The sequence below is a fragment of the Lycium ferocissimum genome, chromosome 10 (assembly GCF_029784015.1).
Source record: "Lycium ferocissimum isolate CSIRO_LF1 chromosome 10, AGI_CSIRO_Lferr_CH_V1, whole genome shotgun sequence".
Lineage (NCBI taxonomy): Eukaryota > Viridiplantae > Streptophyta > Magnoliopsida > Solanales > Solanaceae > Lycium > Lycium ferocissimum.
Window position 1 is genome coordinate 36,493,610 of NC_081351.1, and position 23,199 is coordinate 36,516,808.

General features: G+C 32.1%; 2 protein-coding genes across 3 annotated transcripts; both read left to right on the forward strand.

The window, feature by feature from the left end:
* Positions 1 to 250: 250 nt before the first annotated feature.
* Positions 251 to 7,402, forward strand: LOC132033683 (uncharacterized). Of its 2 annotated transcripts, none has more exons than XM_059423728.1 (3): positions 251 to 1,280; positions 2,763 to 2,827; positions 3,172 to 3,920. In XM_059423728.1, the coding sequence occupies exons 1-3, from the start codon at positions 1,136 to 1,138 to the stop codon at positions 3,241 to 3,243; spliced, it is 282 nt and encodes a 93-aa protein (XP_059279711.1). In that variant the 5' UTR covers positions 251 to 1,135; the 3' UTR covers positions 3,244 to 3,920. The 2 variants fall into 2 exon arrangements, with proteins under 2 accessions (XP_059279711.1, XP_059279710.1); XM_059423727.1 differs by lacking the exon at positions 3,172 to 3,920 and adding an exon at positions 7,024 to 7,402 and having other exon boundaries at positions 1,032 to 1,280.
* Positions 7,403 to 10,180: 2,778 nt separating this feature from the next.
* On the forward strand, positions 10,181 to 10,919 carry LOC132035376 (uncharacterized). The gene has a single exon (XM_059425632.1). It carries the CDS (start codon positions 10,222 to 10,224, stop codon positions 10,708 to 10,710), a length of 489 nt encoding a protein of 162 aa, XP_059281615.1. The 5' UTR covers positions 10,181 to 10,221; the 3' UTR covers positions 10,711 to 10,919.
* Positions 10,920 to 23,199: the final 12,280 nt, after the last annotated feature.

Sequence of the window (23,199 nt, forward strand, 5' to 3'; positions counted from 1 at the left end):
AGGACATGAGAGGCAAAACTTAAAAGACCAGTCCGTATGAAGGCCAATCCGCGCAAACAAAGCATTGCAAGTCCTCTCTGGGCCTATCCATTAGTTCCTAATTTTGGGCTTATTCTCAACAGCCCATACCATTAAAGCCCTTTAATGCCTTCTTCAACCCCTTGGGTGTTGTAGTCTCCTCGTTTCTTCCAACTGGGCAACCATCTTCTTTAGCCCCATACAGGTAATTTCCTTGCTTGATTCCTGATTTATATGCTTTAGAGCTTAAAATAATGGTTTATTATTGATATATGTAGTGTTTTGGAAACATATTATAACAGTAAAGGAGCATAAACGTTTATCTTAATTTATTTTTTTTCATGATGCATTTTCGTTTTGGTGAATTTCTATACCGTATTTTTCAGGTTTATGCATTTTTCTTTTAAAGTAAGGATTATAACTTAGAGACCTTCAAGAAGAGCCTGTTCCTTTTAATGTGAAAAAAATTGCGGTGTTTTACTGGGCTGTTTGAAGAACACTGAATTGTTAAAAGTAATTCTATTGGAACAACCTAAAAGAACAAATTAGAACCGTCTGAATTTGTACACTTGTAATTCATACTCAAATGTGTAAATGCTACTGATAAATGATAGATACTAATAAGGTACAATTTCAAGTGGGGGAATTTATACTGTATATGTAGGGTAAAAACAAATTTGTAACCCTTAACACACAACTGAAGCTACTAGGTATAGCATTTTTATATTTTATTTGAATCCTTTTATTAAAATTCCTGGCACTGTTGTTGCATTTGCCTTGTGTCCATATTTCCTCATGACATGCTAATCCCTGGTGTAAATGCGTTATCTATGCTTGAGGATATTGGGGTGATAATTGGAGGAATAGATTGCCGTAACGGTGGTAACGGGTTAAAAAATAAATGTTGATTTTGATTTCAAAAAAGTAATCTTGATCTTATGCAATTATATAATAGCCTTTTTTTAAAATTTATTTACAAAGCCAGTGAAAATGGGCAAAACGTGAAAATTGATTACGGCTTCAAAGATTAAATCTTGATCTTATGCAAATATATAATATCCTTTTTTCTTTGTATTTTGTTGTCTCTAGGCAATATTTTTAGTTAGAAGAGTATACAATGCCGCTGGGACTGATATTAGGTTTAGGGAGATCTTTCAGAAGAAAGCGTACTTCATCTCTTGATATTCTTACTACAAAACGGGTTCCTCGGGGCTTCTACAAGGGAAAGAATTGCAAGCCTACTGGCTTTCACACTCGCAAAGGTTTGAAATCTCTATTCAAGTGTTGTGAACACTGAACTACTGCTCTTTTGTCTTTTCTCCCTGGTTGGAACAGATTTCTATAGCTTTATAGGAATTTCTATGTTTCAATTTTTCCTAATTTTGTATCCAACTACCTGTAGATATGTGGTACATTAGATGCGTGCAATAGGTAACGGATAAAACTGCACGATGCCATCACCATTCGCCGCCACTGTTCTATTCGGAAGTGAAATCTTTATGCTATCACACATAAAAATCATGTTTTTCTTGCCTAGGATTAAGCTTGTTATGGTAGTCAGTCCTTCACAGCTCATACATTTGGGAAAGATTATGATCTGATTTATCTGTGTGATTGCTTACTCAAATGTCTATCCCATACCGTGATTTATGTTTATCTCTTTTGTTTTTCCCCCTTCTCCACTTTCTGAAATATTATGTACTGTGGTACATCTGACGAGTCATATGATGTTTTGGGATGAATCAAACCAGAAAAGAAAGTGACTAGGGTAAACATGAACTAAATCTTCTGACTTTGTTTGTTACCTCAGAAGATGTATGAGACTCAGGGGTTGTTTGGTTTAGAGGCAAGTTATGCCGGAATTAGTAATTTAGGGACTGTAATGAGATTAGTGATGGAGAGATTAGATATGCATGGATTATGATGCAGAGATTATTTTTTGTTGAATGTTTAGTTTTTCATATTACACATTAAAACCAATATATAGTAAAAATGTGCTTACTCTTTAAATAAAATATTTTCTTACTATTATAAGGGTTATTTTTGGAAAATATAAGTGTTTTTAATTCATATTACTATACCCGCATTCGTATTCTACATTCTATCCTCATAAAATGATATGTAGGTTGCTGCATAACTTATGCAAGTATTATTTATTAGGAAAACAAAACTGAGTGACCAAACGTGATATAAAATAGTGCTGGACTCAATGTAGGGATTAAATCCCTTGAAACCCCAATCAAACGGCACCTAAGATTAAAAATTTTGAGATTAGATGCTGTTTTGTTTGATTTGTTACAAATTCCAGTTTTACAAAAAGGTTAATGTTATTTTTTGACAGAGAAGATACAAGATCATTGTTCTCTGTAATTCTTCTTGTTAAGTTCATGTTGAGAAATAGTAGTCTTATTGGAAGTGCATCTATGATAACTTTTCAAACCAGAAATTCCAGTCTTCTTGATGTAAAAAAAATATATGGTTGCAGTATCAGCATTCTCACAAATTATTAGGCTCGTTAAGGCCTTTAAATTTCTTGTTCATGTGGGCCCAGCCCATTTTTGTCTGCATTTCAATAGTCATACTGTGTCTGTGATAAAGAAGTAGAAATACTGAATTCCTTTTCTCTGAATACTACATATTCCTGCATTTTATGAAGCTGAAAATCAATAATCATTTATCTTCACATAGAAGCATACAGATATTTCTGTTTATGTCTAATAGTCTACGGTTCTTTCTTGTTCCAGGTGGTTATGTTATTATGCAAGAGAAGCTGCCTAACTACGTAGTTCCAGATTTGACCGATTTCAAGGTACTTAATGTTGACTGAAGTGTTCACTAATCAATATTTTCTCTGATCAATGTATCTTTCGGTTGCTCGCCTTCCATCCTTTCAGCTTGCGAAGAGCAATAAAACTTGAAAGTCTTGCCATTCCTTGTTCTTATTTACATTTATCAAGAGTAAGCTTGATATAAATAATTTGCTAAAAGAAAAAGAGGACACATGCTTTCATTCTTCATTTACCCATGTAAACCTCTAGTCTTGGCCCGTTTTAGATTGCACAGGTCAGCTAATACTTAGCAAGTTGATAGTATTCCTTTAGATCTCTCTATCCTTTCTGCCATCCGAAGATTCTTTCTTCTTTCTTCTGCAAGGGGAATCAATCAGACAGGAAGAGAGGAAACAAACCGCCTTCCTCCTCATCTATTTCCACCTTGCTCAAGTGAGAGAATCTCTTATTTGACTGCCATTGCTTCCATGTTGTTATGTTCTTCCATATGTACTAGTTTATGCGGATGTCTTGCTTTCTGATTTCAGTATCTGTAGTTAATTAGTTTTTAATTGACAAAAGAATCTAGTAAACAAAAGAGAGATGGTTTCGGTGTGCTTTTATCCCCCTTATTCCATTCATTTCAGTGCTTGCTTAAACGTATAGCGTCAAGTCTCATTCTCGCACGAACCAAAAGGAATAGGGTTATATACAAGTCCTACATCCCTTTGCAATGGACTTGCAAGTCCTATTCAAAGTTTGGGGGTCCAACAATTCCTATTCCTCCTAACCCTTTCCTAATAAGTCTGGAATTCTATTAATGTTACATTTTGTCCCAATCTGTCTTAAATTGATAATTGGCTATCAGACCACCTAGTTATGAGAACTGTTACCTTCTCAAAAAAAGAGACCACCTATTTATAAGAGTGTATAGTTTAATGATACTGTTTATGATAATGGAAATAACACTTGTTATATGAGGATGATGATTGATATAATAACAATGCAGGCTCGTCGTAGAAGAATATGATATAATGTAGGCATTGGAAGCTTTACAGCTATTTCTAATGGTTATCCAATTAGAAATTATTTAAATATATGTCACATATGATATAAGTAATAAATTTTCACACTTCTAGTTTCCAAAAAAAAAAAAAAAAATATCACACTTCGTGAGGTGACTGTTTCTCTATTAAAATCGAGAATTTTTAAAATTTGTAATGTACTGGTGCAAGCATATGTATGCTTGTTAATTTTTAAAATAATTGCAACACATTCATCCATATCAACATTTGCATATTATCCACAAAAAGTTGGATAGTAAAGGTTACTGGTGTTCGCTGTAAACTAGCTAAAAGAGTATATCCCATGCTAAAAGAGTATCCCATGCTTATTCTATACTAATATTAATCTTGAAAAGTTAATTGATCTGTTAACTAACTCTCTTAATAAAGATCTGATTAAGATTACTGTTGGAATAATCAATAATGTGGTGCTAATAGCATTTAAGACTCAAATTGAAAATTGGTACGAAAAGTAGGAGTTAATTTTTAAGTCCATAAGGAGTCGTTTGGGGGTGGGACAAGGGATTATAATTCGGGGATAGATGTGGGATTATTTTATCCTATGTTTAGTAAATTTTTTGACGGGATTAGTAATCCCGGGATTGCTTGTACCACAATTGTGGTATTATTTTTGTACCACAATTCGTATGTGGGATAACAATCCTAGTATTACTAATCTCGGGATGAAACAACAAAATGACACATTTGCCTTTTTCCAAAGCTTTTCTCCCAAAGTTTTATAAAGAGAAGATTAAAATTGGAATCAAAGTTTATCCCAATTCATCAAGTTTAAACCAATTCTATGTTGTTTGGACTCTCCAAAAATGTTGCCGCCCATGTCGGATCCTCTAAAAATACATTACTTTTGGAGGATCTGGCACGCACCCGTCAACATTTTGAAGAGTCCAAGCAGACAGTATACCATACACATGTTTTATATTATACCCCGTGTGTCCCATTTTTAGTCCAATAACTAAACATCTATTAATAAAAGTATATCCGCTAAACAATCCCGTCATTATTTAATCCCTGTTTTATAATCCAGAGATAACTTGTTACCTACCAAACTGCCCCTAAGAAATTTAATAGGTCTTAAAAGTGAGGCCCACAGGTAGGGCAGAGCGCGAATCTTTTAGAGAGCAACAGGTGTGGTGTATTGGTAAAAATTTACCCGCGCCGGGTGTTTAGATCAAACCAATAAAGTTAACCTTATCAGTTAACAATTCAAGGGAAAATACATATCACTTAACTGGTTAAGTGTTAAATATGTATGTGAAGGACACTTGTCTTGCATTTATTGGTTTGGTGTAAACACTCGGTGTGGGTAAGTATTTACCCAGTGTATTTGCTTCCAACCCAGCTAACTCTCCAAATACACTGACTGTACCTCATGCTCCTGGATCAGGATCTGCCTTTGCCAGTGAAAAAGAAGTTCTATCAGTAATTTTTCTAAATACTTGCTATATCAAACATATGTAATATCAGGCTCAAAACCTAGTTTTCTTGTGTAATATCAGGCTCAAAACCTAGTTTTCTTGTGTCCTTCATTATCTAAAAGATGTCATGTAAAAACTTTAGTTACCTCCTCGCACTCTTTTCATTCTATTGGAGAAAGAAAGACAAAAGGTAGTTGTGTGGCAGACATGTATATTCTGAAATATAACTTCTTTTGTAACTTTTGAAGTCCTGCTACATTTGACTGTCTGTGTCACAAACTGTGTTTCTTGTTATGAGTGGGACCAGCGTAGGAGTTCGTATGTCTATTAGTCTCAAACTTTTGGATGGGTGATATCCAATTTCTTGCAGCTTGCTCTGTTTATGTTAATGAGATAGCAATGCCTAGAATATCTATATGTGTGAAAATCCTTTCTGTTATGGACCTTTATGTTGCAATTTCTTTCTTTACTCAACTTGTTTTCCTTTCTCTTATCTTTTTTGGGAGAACTAATCATCTCGTTTCCTCACATAAGGCCTTTGTGAAGTTATACCGGCCCGTATATAAACGGTCAGTCTTGTGTAAGAACTAATTATAATTTCTAGTATTCACACGTTGACCAAAATCACACATTTTCAACCTTTTTTTCTATGGATAAGATGATTAAAAAAAGTATATAGATTTGGAACTAGATTGTAGTCTATTAGGGAATCTGGTTATCAAAGTAATAGATGTGATATTTCACTCGTTCTACCTATATTCTTTTGCTATGACGTATCTCAGATGAGCTAAGAGCCTTACAGAGTCGATATTTTATAGATGCTAAATACGTTGGTCAGCTAAAGGTTGCTAGGTTCTATAACTTTTATAAGATGCTTTTTGTGAAGATAATACTATCTTGGTGTATTATTAATGTACTCCTTTTAATTTATCGAAAGAAAGTTATAGATAGTGATATAGATGCTAAATAAGTTGGTCAGCTAGAGGTTGCCAGGTTCTTCAACTTTTACAAACACTTTTGTGAGATAACGCCATCTTGGTGTATTATTAATGAACTCTTTTTGATTTATCAAAAGAAAGTTCTATTTAACTTTCACTCTTTCAGTCCCTTCTAGGAAATACATCGTCACTTGTGATTTCTGTTGGGCCCAGCACACTTGCTTAGATCACCACTTCCTTCTGATCTGTCTTTACATTCATTCACTTTCTTTTTGTCAAAAAAGTGTCAAATATTTTACGTTCTTTGGGTAATTCCATCATATTAATCTTTTCCAAGACTTTTAAAATCTTGAAACAAGTAGTGCTTGAGGTAGGTTAGACCCAGCAATTCCCTAGCCCGTGGATTAGGGCATGGACTTTTCAAGCATGCCCTAAAATGAGCTAATTTTCAACTATCAGATTGCACTTTTTTGTGTTCTGTGATGCTGCTGCTTTCTCTCCTCTTGACATTCAATATTGACGTGAGTTCACTTTCCATTTGTTTCCAAGATAGTGATCCCCGTCTCATCTTTTCTGGAAATTATCGTTGAATATACAGAATTCCATAACAAAAAAACTAGTTTATAGTCTTAGATTAAAAGAAACTAGTCTCTCTTTCTAGTGTTAGAAAAAGTTATATGTGTTCCACTAGATCATAGAAAATGTTTATGAAACTTGTGCCCTTATTTACTCAATTTCTGTGAAGTTTGTAAAATCTTGCCATTTATGAATTTCTTTTAACTTTCTCTGTCGTTTTCAGCTTAAACCTTATGTATCCCAATGCCCGATTGAAACTACAAGTGCAAGTACGGAGGCAAAGGAATCTGCAAAATAAAAAGAGGGAGAAAAACGCTGAACACTCCCCGTTTTAAGGATATTTAGGTTTTCTCTGTCTTCATTTTGTAGCTAAACATGACGGCAACTACTTGTTTTATCCACTCTTGGACACCTCTACAGCTACACTTTGTTGGGATCAAGAAGCTGCCTTTTTTCTTTTTCCTTTCCTTTTTTTTTATTAGGTACTGAACTTTTTAGCTAAACATGTCATGGCTGACATGATCACTGTTTTTGGATGTCTTTGTAGCCAAATTCTTTATGTTGATTAACAAGTTTGGTTGAATGCCCCTTGGACCAGAAAACAGCGAGGTTGTTGCGATAGGAATAAGATCGGTAGATATACTTAGAAGTAGGAGAGGAATAACTGGCAGAAGTAGGAAGAATAGTGTTGCAGCTTCAAAGCTTAAAGTTTAAACAAAGGTATCTTTGCTGATTAGATTACATCAAATAAGATACTTAAAAGCAGAACCTTTTCTGCAAAAAAGATACAAGGCGTGATGTGGTAGGTGCACTAACAGTCTTCTGCTCTTCTTTTACAAATATTCCATTTACACCAATGTGGTATTTTATTGATTAATAACATTATAGAGGGGAAATATAAGTTTTAATTTGAAGTCCCCTTTGTATATTATCTTGAAAAACAAAGCACCTGTAAGAAACAAAAGGTCAACATAGAAACTTGGCTCTCTTTCTTTTGGGTTTTTTTTTTTTTTTTTTAAAACGTTGGGAAGAGGGTAAAATTTGCTTATGTGCTATCCGAAATTAAACAAATTTGCTTTCCATTTGACTTTTGATCTTATATTACCTCAGTTGTTAGGAAAATCTTGTCTTTTCTCTCGACTCTTAATGAAGTTTCAACCCGAGGTAGTTCTAATTTATAGTTGAAAGATAAATTTGTACATGTTTTATCCAAAAATTTAGTCACGTGGAGTGCACCATTTTCACGCGGAAGCTCCATTAATGATCAAGTTAAATACGAAACTAATGACAAAGGTATGAAATGAACTAAAAATTAAACAATTTTGGATAACACGTACAAATTTAGGCATCTAATCTTTATTGTTTACATTCATAAACAGGTTTATGTTTAGGGTGTGTCTGGTACGGAGTTTTTCAATTTTCTCATATTTTGTTGGTCAAAATGTGAAGAAAATATTTTCTCTAGGAAAAACTTAAACATAAGAAAAATAACTTCCCTAATGAGAGTAGGGAAAACAAGTTTCATAAATGATATTTCAAGTTCATTATCTGGCCTCCATCCACCCAACCCCCATCGCTTGACCATCCCCCGCTCCCGCCACCCCCGAACCCCCACTCCTCACCTCATCCCACTTCCATAATGTTTTGCTAGATTGCATATAAATGCTTATGAGATAATTTTTTGTTCCTTACTTAAAAAACACTAAAAAATAGTAAGAAACCCATTCATTTTCAAGAAAACATTTTCTGAAAAAACCTTTTTGAAAAACATTTTCTAGGAAAGCCTTTTTGAAAAACATTTTCCGACATATGAAACACACCCTTAGTATATAACAAATTCTCGAGACAACTAGGTCGGTTCTTTTATGTGTAACTTTTTACTATCTAGTTTTCGCCTATAAAGTTGGATAAAATATAGGTTCTAAAGACTACAAAAAATAGTAAAACCTACCATGGCGGTAGCGTTTCACCGCTTTTGAATGAGCTGTATATATAGTTTTAAAAATTGTAAAATAGATATATATACAAAATTAGCATTTATTGTTAGGATGGAGTAGTTAGTGTGTAGACTTGTAATATTTTGCTCCACAGATTTAAAATTTTGAATCACCCCTGGGAGGGTGAGAAGAAGTCCATTGGTAGAGCTCAATATTTTTTTTAAAATCTGACATTTTCTTTCACTTTTCCTTCATTAGACACCTCCATAATTTTTTAGTTTTTACTAAAAAAGACAGGACTAAACGTGTAAAATGAAAAACTTAGAACATTTGCATGCTAAAGCATAGTAATTGTGAAATCAAAATAAAATATGGATTCAAAGATATACTTGTATAAGACGGTTGAAGAATTTTGGGTGTCCGTTCTTTTGGTCGTACAGAAGGATAATCGTCTAATTTACTCAGTCGTATAATTTATTACTAGCATAAGTATTAAATATTTAATTCAAAGTAGAATTAACAGTCAATTTCCACGCTTGTCCCACGTAAGAAAGTACAAGAAAGCTTCATGGATTATGTCTTTTTGCCACCGACTCAACAAATCCCCCGTCACTCTGGGGATTTAACTTACAAAGTTGTACGCACATCTATGTAACTTTTTATCATCCATTTTAATCTATTATGATAGTAATAATTTACTTTATGTTTCAAGTAACTAATGTAATATCACATTTTATGAATAATTATTTGTAATCATCCTTTAAATAATATAATTTTTTTTAAAATTAATTTATATACATTGATAGTGTAAAGTATATTTATATTGTAATTTGACCGGTTATAACAGGTTAGTAATCTAATTTTCAAGTTACCATGTTAGACTTGTTAGAAAATGTCACCAGTTGAAGGTTAATTAGCATGATGGTATAGAATATCCGTATAGTGTCAGTGAACATAACTTAAACTCAGCACTTTTAAAGAAAAGTTTATACACCGTTAAGTGTATAAACTCATTATAGCAGATAATATGTTATTTTCAAAATTTAAAATTCCTTATTTTAGTGTGGATTTTCTGTAGATATCTTTTTAGTGATATATATACATATATATATATATATATATATATATATATATATATATATATATATATATATATATAAACTAATGATGTATATATATTTTTAAACTAATGATGTATATAATTTAACTGTGCATGAAAATGAAATTCTTTTTTAACACATTTTCCTAATTTTCAACTACTCACTAAATTTCCAGCCGTGCATTTTGGGCATGAACCAGACTTTTCAAAAATGTCACATAATTCCGTCAAAAAAGGAGTCATTCTTACGAACCTCATTACGAACGTCATATGAACTATCATAGAAACCTCTTTTGCCAACCTTTCTCATTCTATATAATAACATTATTATATATACCTCTCACACCCCTTCATTTCCAAGAACACCTACTCAAAAAATCAAAACATGAAAAATAGAAGGAGATTTTTCAAGAATCAGATGCAAACCAACAAAAGCAAAGCAAAGTCTAGTACTATAATTTGCAAGAAGCACCCAAAACATAAGCAAAATCCCGGGGTTTGCTCCGTCTGTCTTAGTGAAAAACTCTCTCTGCTTTCAAGAACTTCAAGAAGTAACACGACAACGATTACTTCTTCTTGTTCTTCTTCTTCTTTGTCTTCTTTGTCTTCGTCTTCGGACGTGTCCTCATGTTCTTCTCCACCTCGTTATAGAACGAGCACTAATGTGCTCATGAAGAGTAGATCATTGGCTTTGATTATGAGAAGAAGAGATGGTGGAATTATATTAGATGAGAATAACAATGGGAAGAAAAAGAAAGGAGGGTTTTTGTCTAGATTGCTAAATCCAATGAGAAATAGAAAGGATGAAGGCTTGGCACATTCAAGAACAATGAGAGAGAGGGTTATAACAAGACTCAGAACTACTGCAGCATGAGATTTTTCTTTTTAATTTATTTTTTTCTTGTTTCTCTGTGAGATATGTTGTGTTATTTTTAGTTTAGCTAGGTAGATTACAGACAGAATTAAGAAAAAGATAAACCAAGATATATAGGGGCACATATGTATGATACTATCAGAATTCATGGGTGTGCTTGTAAGAAAAAGCAATCACTTTTGATCAATCTACAACATTTTCAGTTTTTATTAATTCTTTCAAAATGCTATGATGATGTGTAACTTCACCAAGTTAAAATGAAAAGTTTATTATTCATCAAAACGATATGTTTCTTATTAGTGCATTAGCAAAGTTACGTTACTCAAAGAGTTGCGATTTTCGTGTACAAGCTATATGAGAAATGATTCATTTTAAGAAATTTCGAGTATGAATGTCTTTAAAAATTAGCTAGAAGCTGACTAAACTTGTTTTTATTCTTTCTAATCAAAGAAAAAAGGAATTACATTTAGATTGTCCATTAGGTGAGCGATATCTTCACATACGTTTTGCATAATTCTATTAAGGTGATCATGCTTTTTGTCCTTGTACTATCATTATCAACTCCTTTGCATATGATAGAATATGAATTTCATTTTGATAAAAAAAAATGAACTTTGGGTTTAACTCAATTGGTGAAATTGAAAGTTAATTGTCCAAAACCTTATAAAGGAGTCCAATCTCATCCTACCCGATGTTGGATTTGACATCCCGAATACACCTATGACTGGACATCTAAAGCGTCAATAATATAAGATGGGGATACAACATCGGGTAAAATATGAATTTAGATGGGCATGACTCTGATATTATGATAAAGAAATGAACTTTGAGCCTAACTCAAACAAGCTAGCTCAATAGATGTGAATTGTTCAAGACCATATAAAAGAGTACAATCCATCTCACCTGATATGGAACTCTAGCATCCTTCGTCCTCTACGAAGTACAATCCACCACGCTTCTTTAACTGTCATAGCTACAAGCTACAACAACGATTGACTTCTCAATCGAGTAATGTTTGTTGGTACGAGTCATATACTGAACATGGAGTCTCGAGTCTTCCTAGATAATTTTAACACACTTTTTCAATTTACATTCTATCTTGTCAATCAACTATACGTGAAAGTTCTGTCTGTTGAATTGGAGTGTGACCATCTTATCTTACAACTTAAATTATTAGAGAGACTATACTTTTATTAATTACTTAATTTACATTCGACGTGTTTGATTTATCAATTTTATTTTCCAGTTTGATAAAATTTTGTCACGAGAAAGAGCTAGTAATTACTCTAAAGAATGCAGCTCTTGCTCTTTGTTCCTGGATTGAGTAAGTCGAGATGATTGTTTTATTTATGAACTCGAGCTTTGATACAACTACTACGGTTCAATTTTTTTTTGTTTTTCTCGAGCCCATAAATGGCTGCACGCATTTTCTAAACTTAAAATATAATTCGTTTTCGGTATCAATGCATTTACAGTAGACGATTCAATTCATGCATCTAGCTATATGACATCTAGAGGAGCACTCTCGAATATTGTATAGCTAATGAATTGGGAAACAAATTAAATAAAAGACGTGTGTATATCATACTCGGCCTCGGGATACAAATTGTGTTCAGTTCACTCTGCTCCTTAGTTCATACGACACAGGAGTACAAGTTATTTATGCAAGTATGTGCTTTTATTTCAAAATATTAACATCTCTTTTATAGTTAAGATTTCACAGCAGAAATTAATTAATGAACACTACATCTATGAACTAGACATACACAAATAACTAAGGAAAAAAAAAGAAAAAGATTTAATTAGCATCTCAAAGGAATGTGTCTAGCCAGGTCAGATCTGTAATGTAACATCTGAATTCAGTAGCTTTTGCCCAAGTTCTATATAAGGAAATCAATTAACTATATAAATATTTGATTGTGAACACAATTAATATTGTGTATTAATTTGAGATAATTGTATGAATCCATAATGTAACACCCATGATGGAGACCGGACCAACGAGTGCAGGTCAAAGAAAAGAACTAATTCCATGTCGGAATGAGAAAGGAAAGTGAAAAGTTTTATCAGTCACAACACGTAAACTTCAAATTCTAAATTCGCGTATATATATGATTAGCTCCATTAAACATTCGTCATTACTTATTTAATCCTCTGATTTTGCCAACCTTAAGTTACAGTGCATGATGGAGCTATACACATGCACTGTGATGCACTTACCCAAAATTTATTAGCCAGATCATTTTAGAGATCTTATGCCTTCGTTGTGATGCAGTTCAAACCAGTTAACTAGTAGAATACATTTTTGTTGTATATGAGGGTAATGATGAGAAAAAATATTCCTCACATAACACCAAACTTGTATGTACTGTTGCTAGGCTGTTATCATGCTGATGAAGTGTAACAAAAAGATCTCTCCAAGAAACTTCATCCTAATTTAAAAGCTACCACTATTTAAATAAGTCATCTGAATGGGTTAGTTGATTAAGAAAATTAATTATTACTCAAATTTTTTTTCATAACTTACTTTTGTTGCAAAAAGTAATCAAAAGTTTAACATTTCCATGACAGCTAGGAGAAAGATTGTGTTGAACCCTAGCTACTGTAAGTTCTCAGCAATTTCCTTTACATTTATATTTATCAAAAAGAATTTGAATAGTACTGTTGCCACGCCTGAACTGGAGATTAAAGAAATCTAGTGCGCAGTAAAGTTGCTTATTAGTAATTTTTTAGTTTCATACTGTACAGTGGATGACGTGTTTAATATTTTTACACGTTTGAATATAATATGGTTTCTTTTTAAAGTTGATGAGAATATGTATAAAAGTATGTTATATTAATGGCTCTATATTAATCGTATATTCCAATTTTATAGAATTATCCTACACACAGAACTAAATGGGAACATAAAGAAACAAATAGGGCCGGTTTAGTCGGCAAATTTGCTTTCTGATCTTGTGTCTTGTTAGTAGGAACGTACCTAGCTACCTTTAGTGAAGTTCAAGGAGCGGATTTCCTTCATCGAAAAATTATACTACTATTATATATGAAAAGTCGAAAATGTTTTTTGTTTTTGAATGAGTATAAATTTCTGAATTTATTTGCAGACATAATTTCAAATCTTAACTGTGACATTTTATTTCTTTTTAAGCCTCTTATTTAAAATTTCTGATTTCGTCAATGTCTATTAAGCATGCTACCTTTCTCCCTCTTTTACTTTACTTTATCTTGTGTCCAAAGAAAAAGGACCATAATTGCCGTGCCATCACCTTAGGTCCACCCTGTTTTCTTCTGTCGACAATTTCACTATATTTTCCAAGGAGAAGATTTATTTGCATTGAAATACAGTACTTGCGATTTTGCCTGCCAGCTCATCTTGTGACTATATAATGTGTTACTCTTTTCTTTTCAATTTATGTGGCACTTTTAATTTTTTGAGATTCAAACTATGTAAAGTTTGACCACTATTTTAAAATATATTTTTTCATCACATTGACTTGAGAATGATAGCGACTTATACGTACTTTACGTATAGTTTTTGAATATATAAATTTCAATTTTAAAATATTGAGTTGGTCTAAACTTATTTAGTTTCATAGATTAGTCAAATTAACTCTCGAAAATAAAAAAATGTCACATATATTGAGACGGAGGAAGTGTTAAAAGTTGAATGAAAATGATAGATTGGGAGTTAGGGAGTGTTTTTGTGGATCCAAATGGATCACTCAACACGTAGCAAAGCAGGACTTTAAATGTAACGTTAACTTAGTAAAAATTAGGTATGTTGGTTGACTGGGGATCAGGTTCTAATTGGGCCTCGTATTGGTCTAATATAAGACTAATTCAATTCAACTTCTCATCGATGGGACAAGCTAGAAAAATGTTGTCTTTGGAACAATTCTAATCAAACTTACTCAGAAGACTCCAGGTCATTCACTAGAAATATCCTTAAGTATTTGATCATGAATTTAGTTATTACCCTGAAACTTCTAAGTAATTGAATTATTCTCATCAAACAGTTATTCATGTTCCTTTAACTGGATATAGCTAGTCGAGCTTCTGTTTGGGATCAAATACTGTTTCAGTACTTCAAATAAGGCTTACAGAACTGTACACTTTTTGAAATATTCAAATATAGTTTGATGAGTACTATTTCATGTAAAATAATCATTTCTGCTATAATTTTTTTTTCTTCTAGTGATGAAGTACATGCCTAAACACGATCAACTTTACTCAATCTTCGACTATTCATTTTTTCAACTTCAGCTAAGTATCGTCACAAACGCATATAATGATATAATTTATAATATAATATGTAATTATTGTTTTGGCCACTCCTCTTGTTTAAATGTTTAAGATGGAAGAGAGTCGGGTTGATGAGCATACTTTTGGGCCATTCAAGGTCTATCTAACATACATGACCTTTGCTTAACCGTCAAGAATCCCATCATTTTTTTGCGCGGATTGGCCTTCTTTTGGGTGGTCTTTAATTTTTGTCTCTCAAATTGGTGGTCTTTAATATGTTATCCTTGTAACACACAGTGAGGTTTGGCCGAAACTTCGATAATAAAAAAAAATGGCAAGGCATAAGATAGGATTCGCAGAATAGAAGTTGGGATTCGCACCCCAACTTATGCCTTAAGGCAAACTTCTGCAAAATTAGGCGCTCCGTTTTCAAACTCTTCCTTTAATGCCTTAATTTCGCCCAAAGTTAGCCTTGGGCAAACTTTGCAAAATTCGAGCAAAATTTTTTTTTTTTGCCTTAAGGCAGAGTTTGAAATCCAACTTATGCCTTGCGATTTTTTTTTAAATTTTTTTTTGACTAAGCGGGGATTCGAACCCAGAACCAAGAGGCTTTTAGCGAAGAACAAAAATTAAATATCACTGATTTGAGGACCAAAATTAAAGACCACCCCAGCAAATTGCCCGAATCCCATTGAACAAGAATTTGGATCCGGTCTAAAAATAGTTCAGCCCATAACTTCGAAGCAAAGCTTTTGTAGCTTATCATCCTTGTTTGTTTGATAGTTGTGAAAATAGAGAAATCTACACAGCATGACCTATAGAAAGATACTAGCAAAATATGTCCGTGGATCATGTTTATTCACTTTAATTAGCCAATCTTTAAGGTTTGTATTTTGTAAATAATTTTTAAAAATATTCTAATTGTAATTATATATAGCAACATATACAAAATGTATTTTATGTGCCATCATTTTAGTTATAATTAAAAAATGGAGTTTAAAAATTAAAAACATATGATGGAATTAAGTTTTTAAGATGGAAAGAGTCGGACTTTTTTCTCGTTGTCATGATAATGAAAGTTGTTCATCGATGTGAAAAAGAAAATTAGTAAGAATATAAGGGAAAATTAATATTTTGATTCTAGATTTTTTCTTTTAAATTCTTTAATATCTTATATGTATACCGACAGGTTGATATCCATCTCAATTAACTAACTATTCAGATCGAAACATAAGAAACATTGTTGTATATATTAGATTTTTTAAAAGCAAAACTAATAAAATATTTTTATTAAATTAATTAAAAAATATGTTAATAAGGGGTAAATTAGTTACATTATAATTTTTTATATTAACAATTATAGATAAAAATAATTGTTACAAAGAAATCAAAATTAGAAAGATTATGTTGTATCGTAAATCACCAAATTTTAATTCCGAAATGAAAATATAATACATTTTATAAATGTAAAGAAACAATAATCAGATAATGCAAAGGAGAGTGAAATAAGTAAAGCATTAACAAAGTAGGAAAATGGGGATAAAAATCGCTCCCTCCCTTCACTTTTACTTGACCACGTTAACATATTAAGAGAGAGAAATTTTTCTTCTTCTTATTTTACCCTTCACATTAATTACTCATTTTCAAACTATTTTCGTAGGGTATAATAAATATGGATATTATGATAAAATATATACTTCATTTATTAATTCTTAAAGAATGTGGAAAGTCAAAAGTGGACAAGTAAAAGTACACGGAGGTAATAAATATGTGTACGGGAATTAAAATTGAAGTGCATACGTGTATACATGAGAAAAGAATAGATATTCAGTACTATGACATATGTCCAAGTGGGATAAAAAGGTAGTTGGTTAAAGTGCACAATTTATATAACTTTTGGTACAAATTTGCATTGCTATTGTTCGTACTCTTTTTACATTTAAAGTATTGACAAAGAAGGAAAACGGGGTTAAAAGCCACTCCCCCCGGTCACTTTTATTGTCCACGTTAACATATCAAGAGAAAAAAAAAATTCTTCTTATTTTTATTTTACCCCTCACATTAATTACTCATTTTCAAATCATTTTCTAAGGCTATTGAGACTTACACCAATGAATATGAATATTATGGTAAAATATATATACAAGGCCCCATATTACTTGTCCACTTTCCCTTTTGGCCCTTGCCAAGAAATCATAAATAAAGATATATTTTACTATCTTACCCCTCTCTCTCTAAAATAAATACAATCTAATCAAAATTGATTATTTTCAAGAACATTTATTACTAAGGGTAAGATGGGAAAGATTTAACTAATTTTATCTTGGTTTTGTAAATGAACAAGTAATTTGGACATATATTTCTAGTAATGTGACTAAGTAATATAGGATAGAGGGAGCGCTTCATTTATTAATTCTTAAAGAACGTGAAAAGTCAAAAAGTGAACAAGTAAAAGTGCACGGAGGAAATAAATATGTGTCGGAGAATTAAAATTGAAGTGCATCCGTATATACATGAGAAGAGAATAAATATTCAGTACTATGACATATGTCCATGTGAGATAAAAAAGTAATTTAGTAATGTGGCCAAGTAATATGGGACAAAGAGAGTACTTCATTTATTAATTCTTAAAGAACGTAAAAAGTCAAAAGTGAACAATAAAAGTGGACGGAGGAAATAAATGTGTCAGAGAATTAAAATTGAAGTGCATACGTGTATACATGAGAAGAGAATAAATATTTAGTAGTCAAGTAATATGGGACGGAAAAGATAAGATGAGAAAGATTTAATTAATTTTATCTTGGTTTTGTAAATGATTAAGTAATATGGACATATTATGGATATATATATTTTTAGTAATGCGGTCAAGTAATATGGGACGGAGGGAGTACCTCATTTATTAATTCTTAAGCGTGAAAAGTCAAAAGTGAACAAGCAAAAGTGCACGGAGGAAATAAATGTATCGAAGAATTAAAATTGAAGTGCACGTATACGTAAGTATTCGACATGACATATGTACATGAAGATAAAAACGTAGTTGTGTTAGTCCTCTTGATATATAATAGAAAATTTTCGATATGTATGTCTAATGGGATAAAAAAGCGAGATAATATATAGATATACATTAGTAAAAGAATAGTGGAATCTACGTGTCCGTTTAGTAATGACACATATCATATATCAATACTTTTGGTACAAGTTGTTGAAGGTTTGTACAAGTTGTACTCCTAAACCACTTATATATTATATAGAAAATGTTTTTGTAGTCCTATAATAATTTCCCATAACAAAAAAAAATTAATTAATTACTTTTATGTCCTAATCTTATTTATTTAAGTCAATTTTTTTGTTTTTTATAAAAAAAGCTGTCGTTTTGTAGTCCTCACAATAATTTTCAAATTTTTTAAAAACTTTTTAATTAATTACTTTTAGGTCAATTTTTTTGTTTTTGTTTTTAAAGTCTACTTTTCAAAAGCTATCGAACATCCTACCTCATTTTTCACGTTCTTTGATTTTCTGATTGGTGCTCAATATATATAATTCGAATATATATTAGTTCCTCCAAAGATTTTTTTCTATATCCATGTTCGAATAGTGGAGGATCTACGTTAAATTATGTATTTGTCTTAAAAGTTCATTAACTATGTATATGAACTAAATGGGAAAATTAGGATACTAAATAATGTCATTCTGGTCAAATTTGATTTGAATTAAATAATTTCATCAAAATGGAAGTTAAAATATTAAAGGTGGAATGAAAATTTTGCTTTCATATAACTACCCACTTGTGGACTAGCGTGTTGTACTTGTACTAACACAAATTATATTTATTTATTTAGTTAAAATATCTACTTTTATATGTCTTGAGTTTGGGCACTTATATATAATAGAAATGTTAATACATTTTAATATTCAAGGGTTTTTTTTTTCACTTGGTATCCAAAATTAACTTTTTATATTCATTTTTAATTCTATAAATATCACGATAACCACATTAGGTACTATCTATTAGATATTTTTCACAGTTCTACACTTCTACTGGATTTGATTAAAACATAGTTTAATTATTCCAATCTAAACCTTCATCAGCAGCTTTGGTGGCAACAATTGGCATGTGATTGAAAGTAGTGGCGGATCTAGGATATTTTCTGAGGGCGTTCGAAAAATAAAAAAAGTAGTGCCCGAGACTTGAACTTGGAACCCGGCCCCAAGATGAATTTTGAACTCCCTAAACCACTGAACCAACCCCTACTATTATGTTCAGGGCGTTCAAAATCTATATATATACATAAAACATATAAAAATACCTTATATATACGGTGAAATTTTTTTTTTGCCGAGGATAAAAATACCTTATATATACAGTGTAATTTTTTTGCCGAGGTGTTCACCCGAACACCTTCAATGGGCTGTATATCTGCCTCTGTTGGAAAGTTAAAAGAGAAAAAAGAGCTACACATAATAAAGAGGTACGTACATGAAAACTACTGTATTAGCATAACGATTTAGTAACAATGGTAAACAAACTGTTACAAGCAGTGGCGTACGCGAGATTTTTTATAAGTGGTATCGAAATTTAAAGAAGTGAATCATAGTATACTAACCGTGGGAAGCCCCTTAGTGTGAAATTAGTTTACTAAAATAGCCTTTAAAGTTGAACACCAATTTACCCTCTGCCTAAAAAGAAAATTACCTCCTATAAAATGATTTATTTGAATTATTTAATTCCAGCCTAAGCCTATCACTATATCGGTTTTACTGGAAAAATGCATGTAGTCACACAGACTGTAATTGGCTATTAAATTGAGATCCTATTAAATGGTAATTATGACGTCAATGAACGTGAGAATTGGAAAGGATCAATGCCACAGTGTTACATAGACTTCTGATTTTGATTGTTATCATGATCCATTAAGAAGGTAATCCGTTACCAAATTAAATTACTAATTAATTATCTTATATGCTGAAGAAAATCATGTCAAGTAAATTCTGGTTATATGAACTTATATAAATAGACTTTTAAATCAATAATATGCATAAGCATCATTAGTGAAAGAAATTATATAAATAGAAATTATATAAATAGACTTTTAAATCAATAATATGCATAAGCATCATCATTCAAAGAAATAGTCGAAAAAACCTACATATTCACCAGGTAAATTTATTTTCCTTCATCATTTCCTATGAGTATTCGTTGTGGCGGAATCTTTTTTTACGATATAGTATCATTCATGAAGTGTGCAGTATCTGTATTGAAAGGTTCAAACATCTTGAAAAATTTCTTGTAGCATTCCACTTCTTCCCTGAGCATGTCAGTGTCATCCTAACGACGGATCATTATGACATTTCACTATGTTAATTTGGGGATTGTTTTACAACATGCACATGAAATTCAATTCAATGGTTTGGTTATAAACTTTTTTATTGGAATTTAACTTAATATTTCTATTGACTATTTTGCGCCTATAATTGTTCAGTATTTTATATTCCCTACTCTCTTTTATAAAAGTGAGACACTGAATGAAGAAGGGCATAGCGAAAGGCGAGAAGTAACAATTACGAATGAAAGGTAAGTCAAAAGTCACTTTGCACTCGTGGATTAAACTTTACTACATGTAGTGTGTGCAAAGAACATGTAACTTTTATCATTTTCAATTTTAAATATATGGTATGATCAATTAACGTCGACTTTGAAGGAAGACTTAGCTGGAAATGACGGGAAATTATGAAAATTCCAAATTAGTGGTAGCCTTTTGTAATGTTAAAGGTTCTAATTACCAATAATAGATAAATTTTATGTGGGAATCGTTAATAGACTCACTAAAAATATTACTAATTTTTTTTTCCTATATAAGCATCAAGCAATAGTTATAAAGCTCTTCAACAATGGATAGTTTCGCGAAATTCCAACTAGAAAGAAGAATGAAAAAATATTTTAATAGAACTTACCAATGAAAGAACAGTTTTAAATTGTTATTGGCTGCCTGCAATTTGGTTTAAATACCACTTAGGAGTCGTATAAATGAATGTTTGATCAGTAATAGTATAAACAAGATGTGAAGAGATCAAACCTTATTGACAAATATATAATGGCACTAAAATTTAAAAAAGCTAGAGATGGGTCTGGCCCATTTCAATCCCGCGACAACTGGCTTGATTTTCAGAGCGCTTTACCAGTGAGCTACTGACGTTCTTATGTTAACTGGTGTCATTTCTTCTCTATTTATATGCTTGCTGTATATTTTTTACCTATATTTAAGTGAATTTTTTCCCGACTGTTTAAGTGCGTCCGCCCCTGGTTAAAAGACTGTGAAATTGATGCAGAATTTATCCAATTATCTGAGTGAAAAAAAACTCAGTTATTATTATGCTTTATTGTTCCACAGACACAAAAATATAAAAGAACTAGTCATGACTCATGATTTGTTAATTCGGAAAAGGGCCAAATATACTCCTGTATTATTGGAAAAGAGCCAAATATCTTCGTTATCTTTGGATCAAAATATCTTGCTTTAATCGTTATCTTATTGGTTCAAATATACACCTTCTTCCGTTAAGTTTGTCGAAAGGTGGATATCCGATCTTCATAAAGCTAACATTTGATGAGGTGGATCTTGTATGGCATCACCACCCCTAACCCATTTTATCTCTCCTTTCTATTTGTTCTTTCATCACTAAAGTTTATTTCCCCTCCGCCACCATGACCACATACAACAGGCTTTGAATAAGCCAGAAAATATTGTGGCTTCCTCTGCATGTTTGATGGTGTGAAGTGGAATCTCTCTTACAGGCAAGTATGCAGATGATTTTGCAGTGATGTCAACTAGACCTCCGTTTGCATCTACAGAAAAAAAACGTTCCTTTTACCTAGAAAGAAAAATGTGCAAAAAATCAAACTGCAATTGCTTCTTCTTTTGGTTCGTTGTTGGCAATCAGAATAGTAGTTTATACTTCGGTGATAAGTCTTTTTTGGACTAACCAAACTAAGCTAAAAAATCTATTGATAAACAATTACATAATACAATTTTACTGTCTCAATCCCAACGTAGGGTATGTAGTAAAAACATTGTGTTTAACATCTCAAAATGTGACCCACTTTGCAATTTGAGGGAGGAAAACAACACTCAATTTGCTTATTTAAAGCTTGTTGGAGGCGTATCTGCTTGGAATTTGAAGAGGTGGTCATGGTGGTGGTAATGGTGGTGGAGCGGAAAGAAATTTTTGTGGTGGAAGAATAAATAGATGGAACGTTAAAATGGGTTTGGGGAGGTGAGGTGGCATGCCACGTGGCATCCATCTTATCAAATGTTAGTGTTATGTAGGATTGAATGTCCAGCTTGGACCAACTTAATGGAGGAGGGGTATATTTGGTCAAAAGATAACGGCGAGGAATATTTGGGCCAAAGTATAACGAGGGGTATATTTGGCCCTTTTCCAATAGTACAGGGGTACATTTGGCCCTTTGCCGTTGTTAATTTAATCGCGCAAGCATTCTTTTTTTTACAGTTGTTTCTCTTTAAGATGTTGTAAAAGCACAGACGAAAAAGGTAGATCAATTTTATTGTTCAGATCAAGATGTTATTTATGAGATAGCTACCATGCCAGATCTTGAACCATTCAGCTGACAGAATAATGAATTTTCCCATTTAACTCCTTTAAAGTGCAATAACTTTTAGATACATTTTGTTTTATGACACTCTTAAAATTCTTGTGTAAGAACTTTGCAAGTAATTTAATCAAATGGTTATGGTAATTGAAACCTGCCTAACTATTCTTTTAAATGGTATTATTGTTTATTTTCCTTCTTGTGTAGTTATTTGATAATGTTGTTTGTTTATACCTAATCAACTAGACAAAGAAAATTATATAGGTTTTAGCAGCCTAATACAATTAGATTATTCATATATAAATAGATGGTCCAACAGCAGTCATGAAAGGATTGGTTCCATAATTTGGTGTATATTCCCAACCATTGTGAAAAAGACATCTCCTCTAAACAATTCAATGTGGAAGTTTGTTTTCTTTCTTTTGGATTAGTCAATCCTATGTGGAAGTTTTTAGTGAAAAAAGAACAAACTATTCACCCCACAATAAATTGTCATCCAATACACTAAGTTCCATTTGGTGCTAGCACATTATTTTTCAGTTTTGATGCTTTTCAAAGTTAGGTTAATTGGATATTCTTGTGGTCTAGCCGTCTAGGTCTACCCTCCAAACAAGCACTGATGAATGCGAATTAAG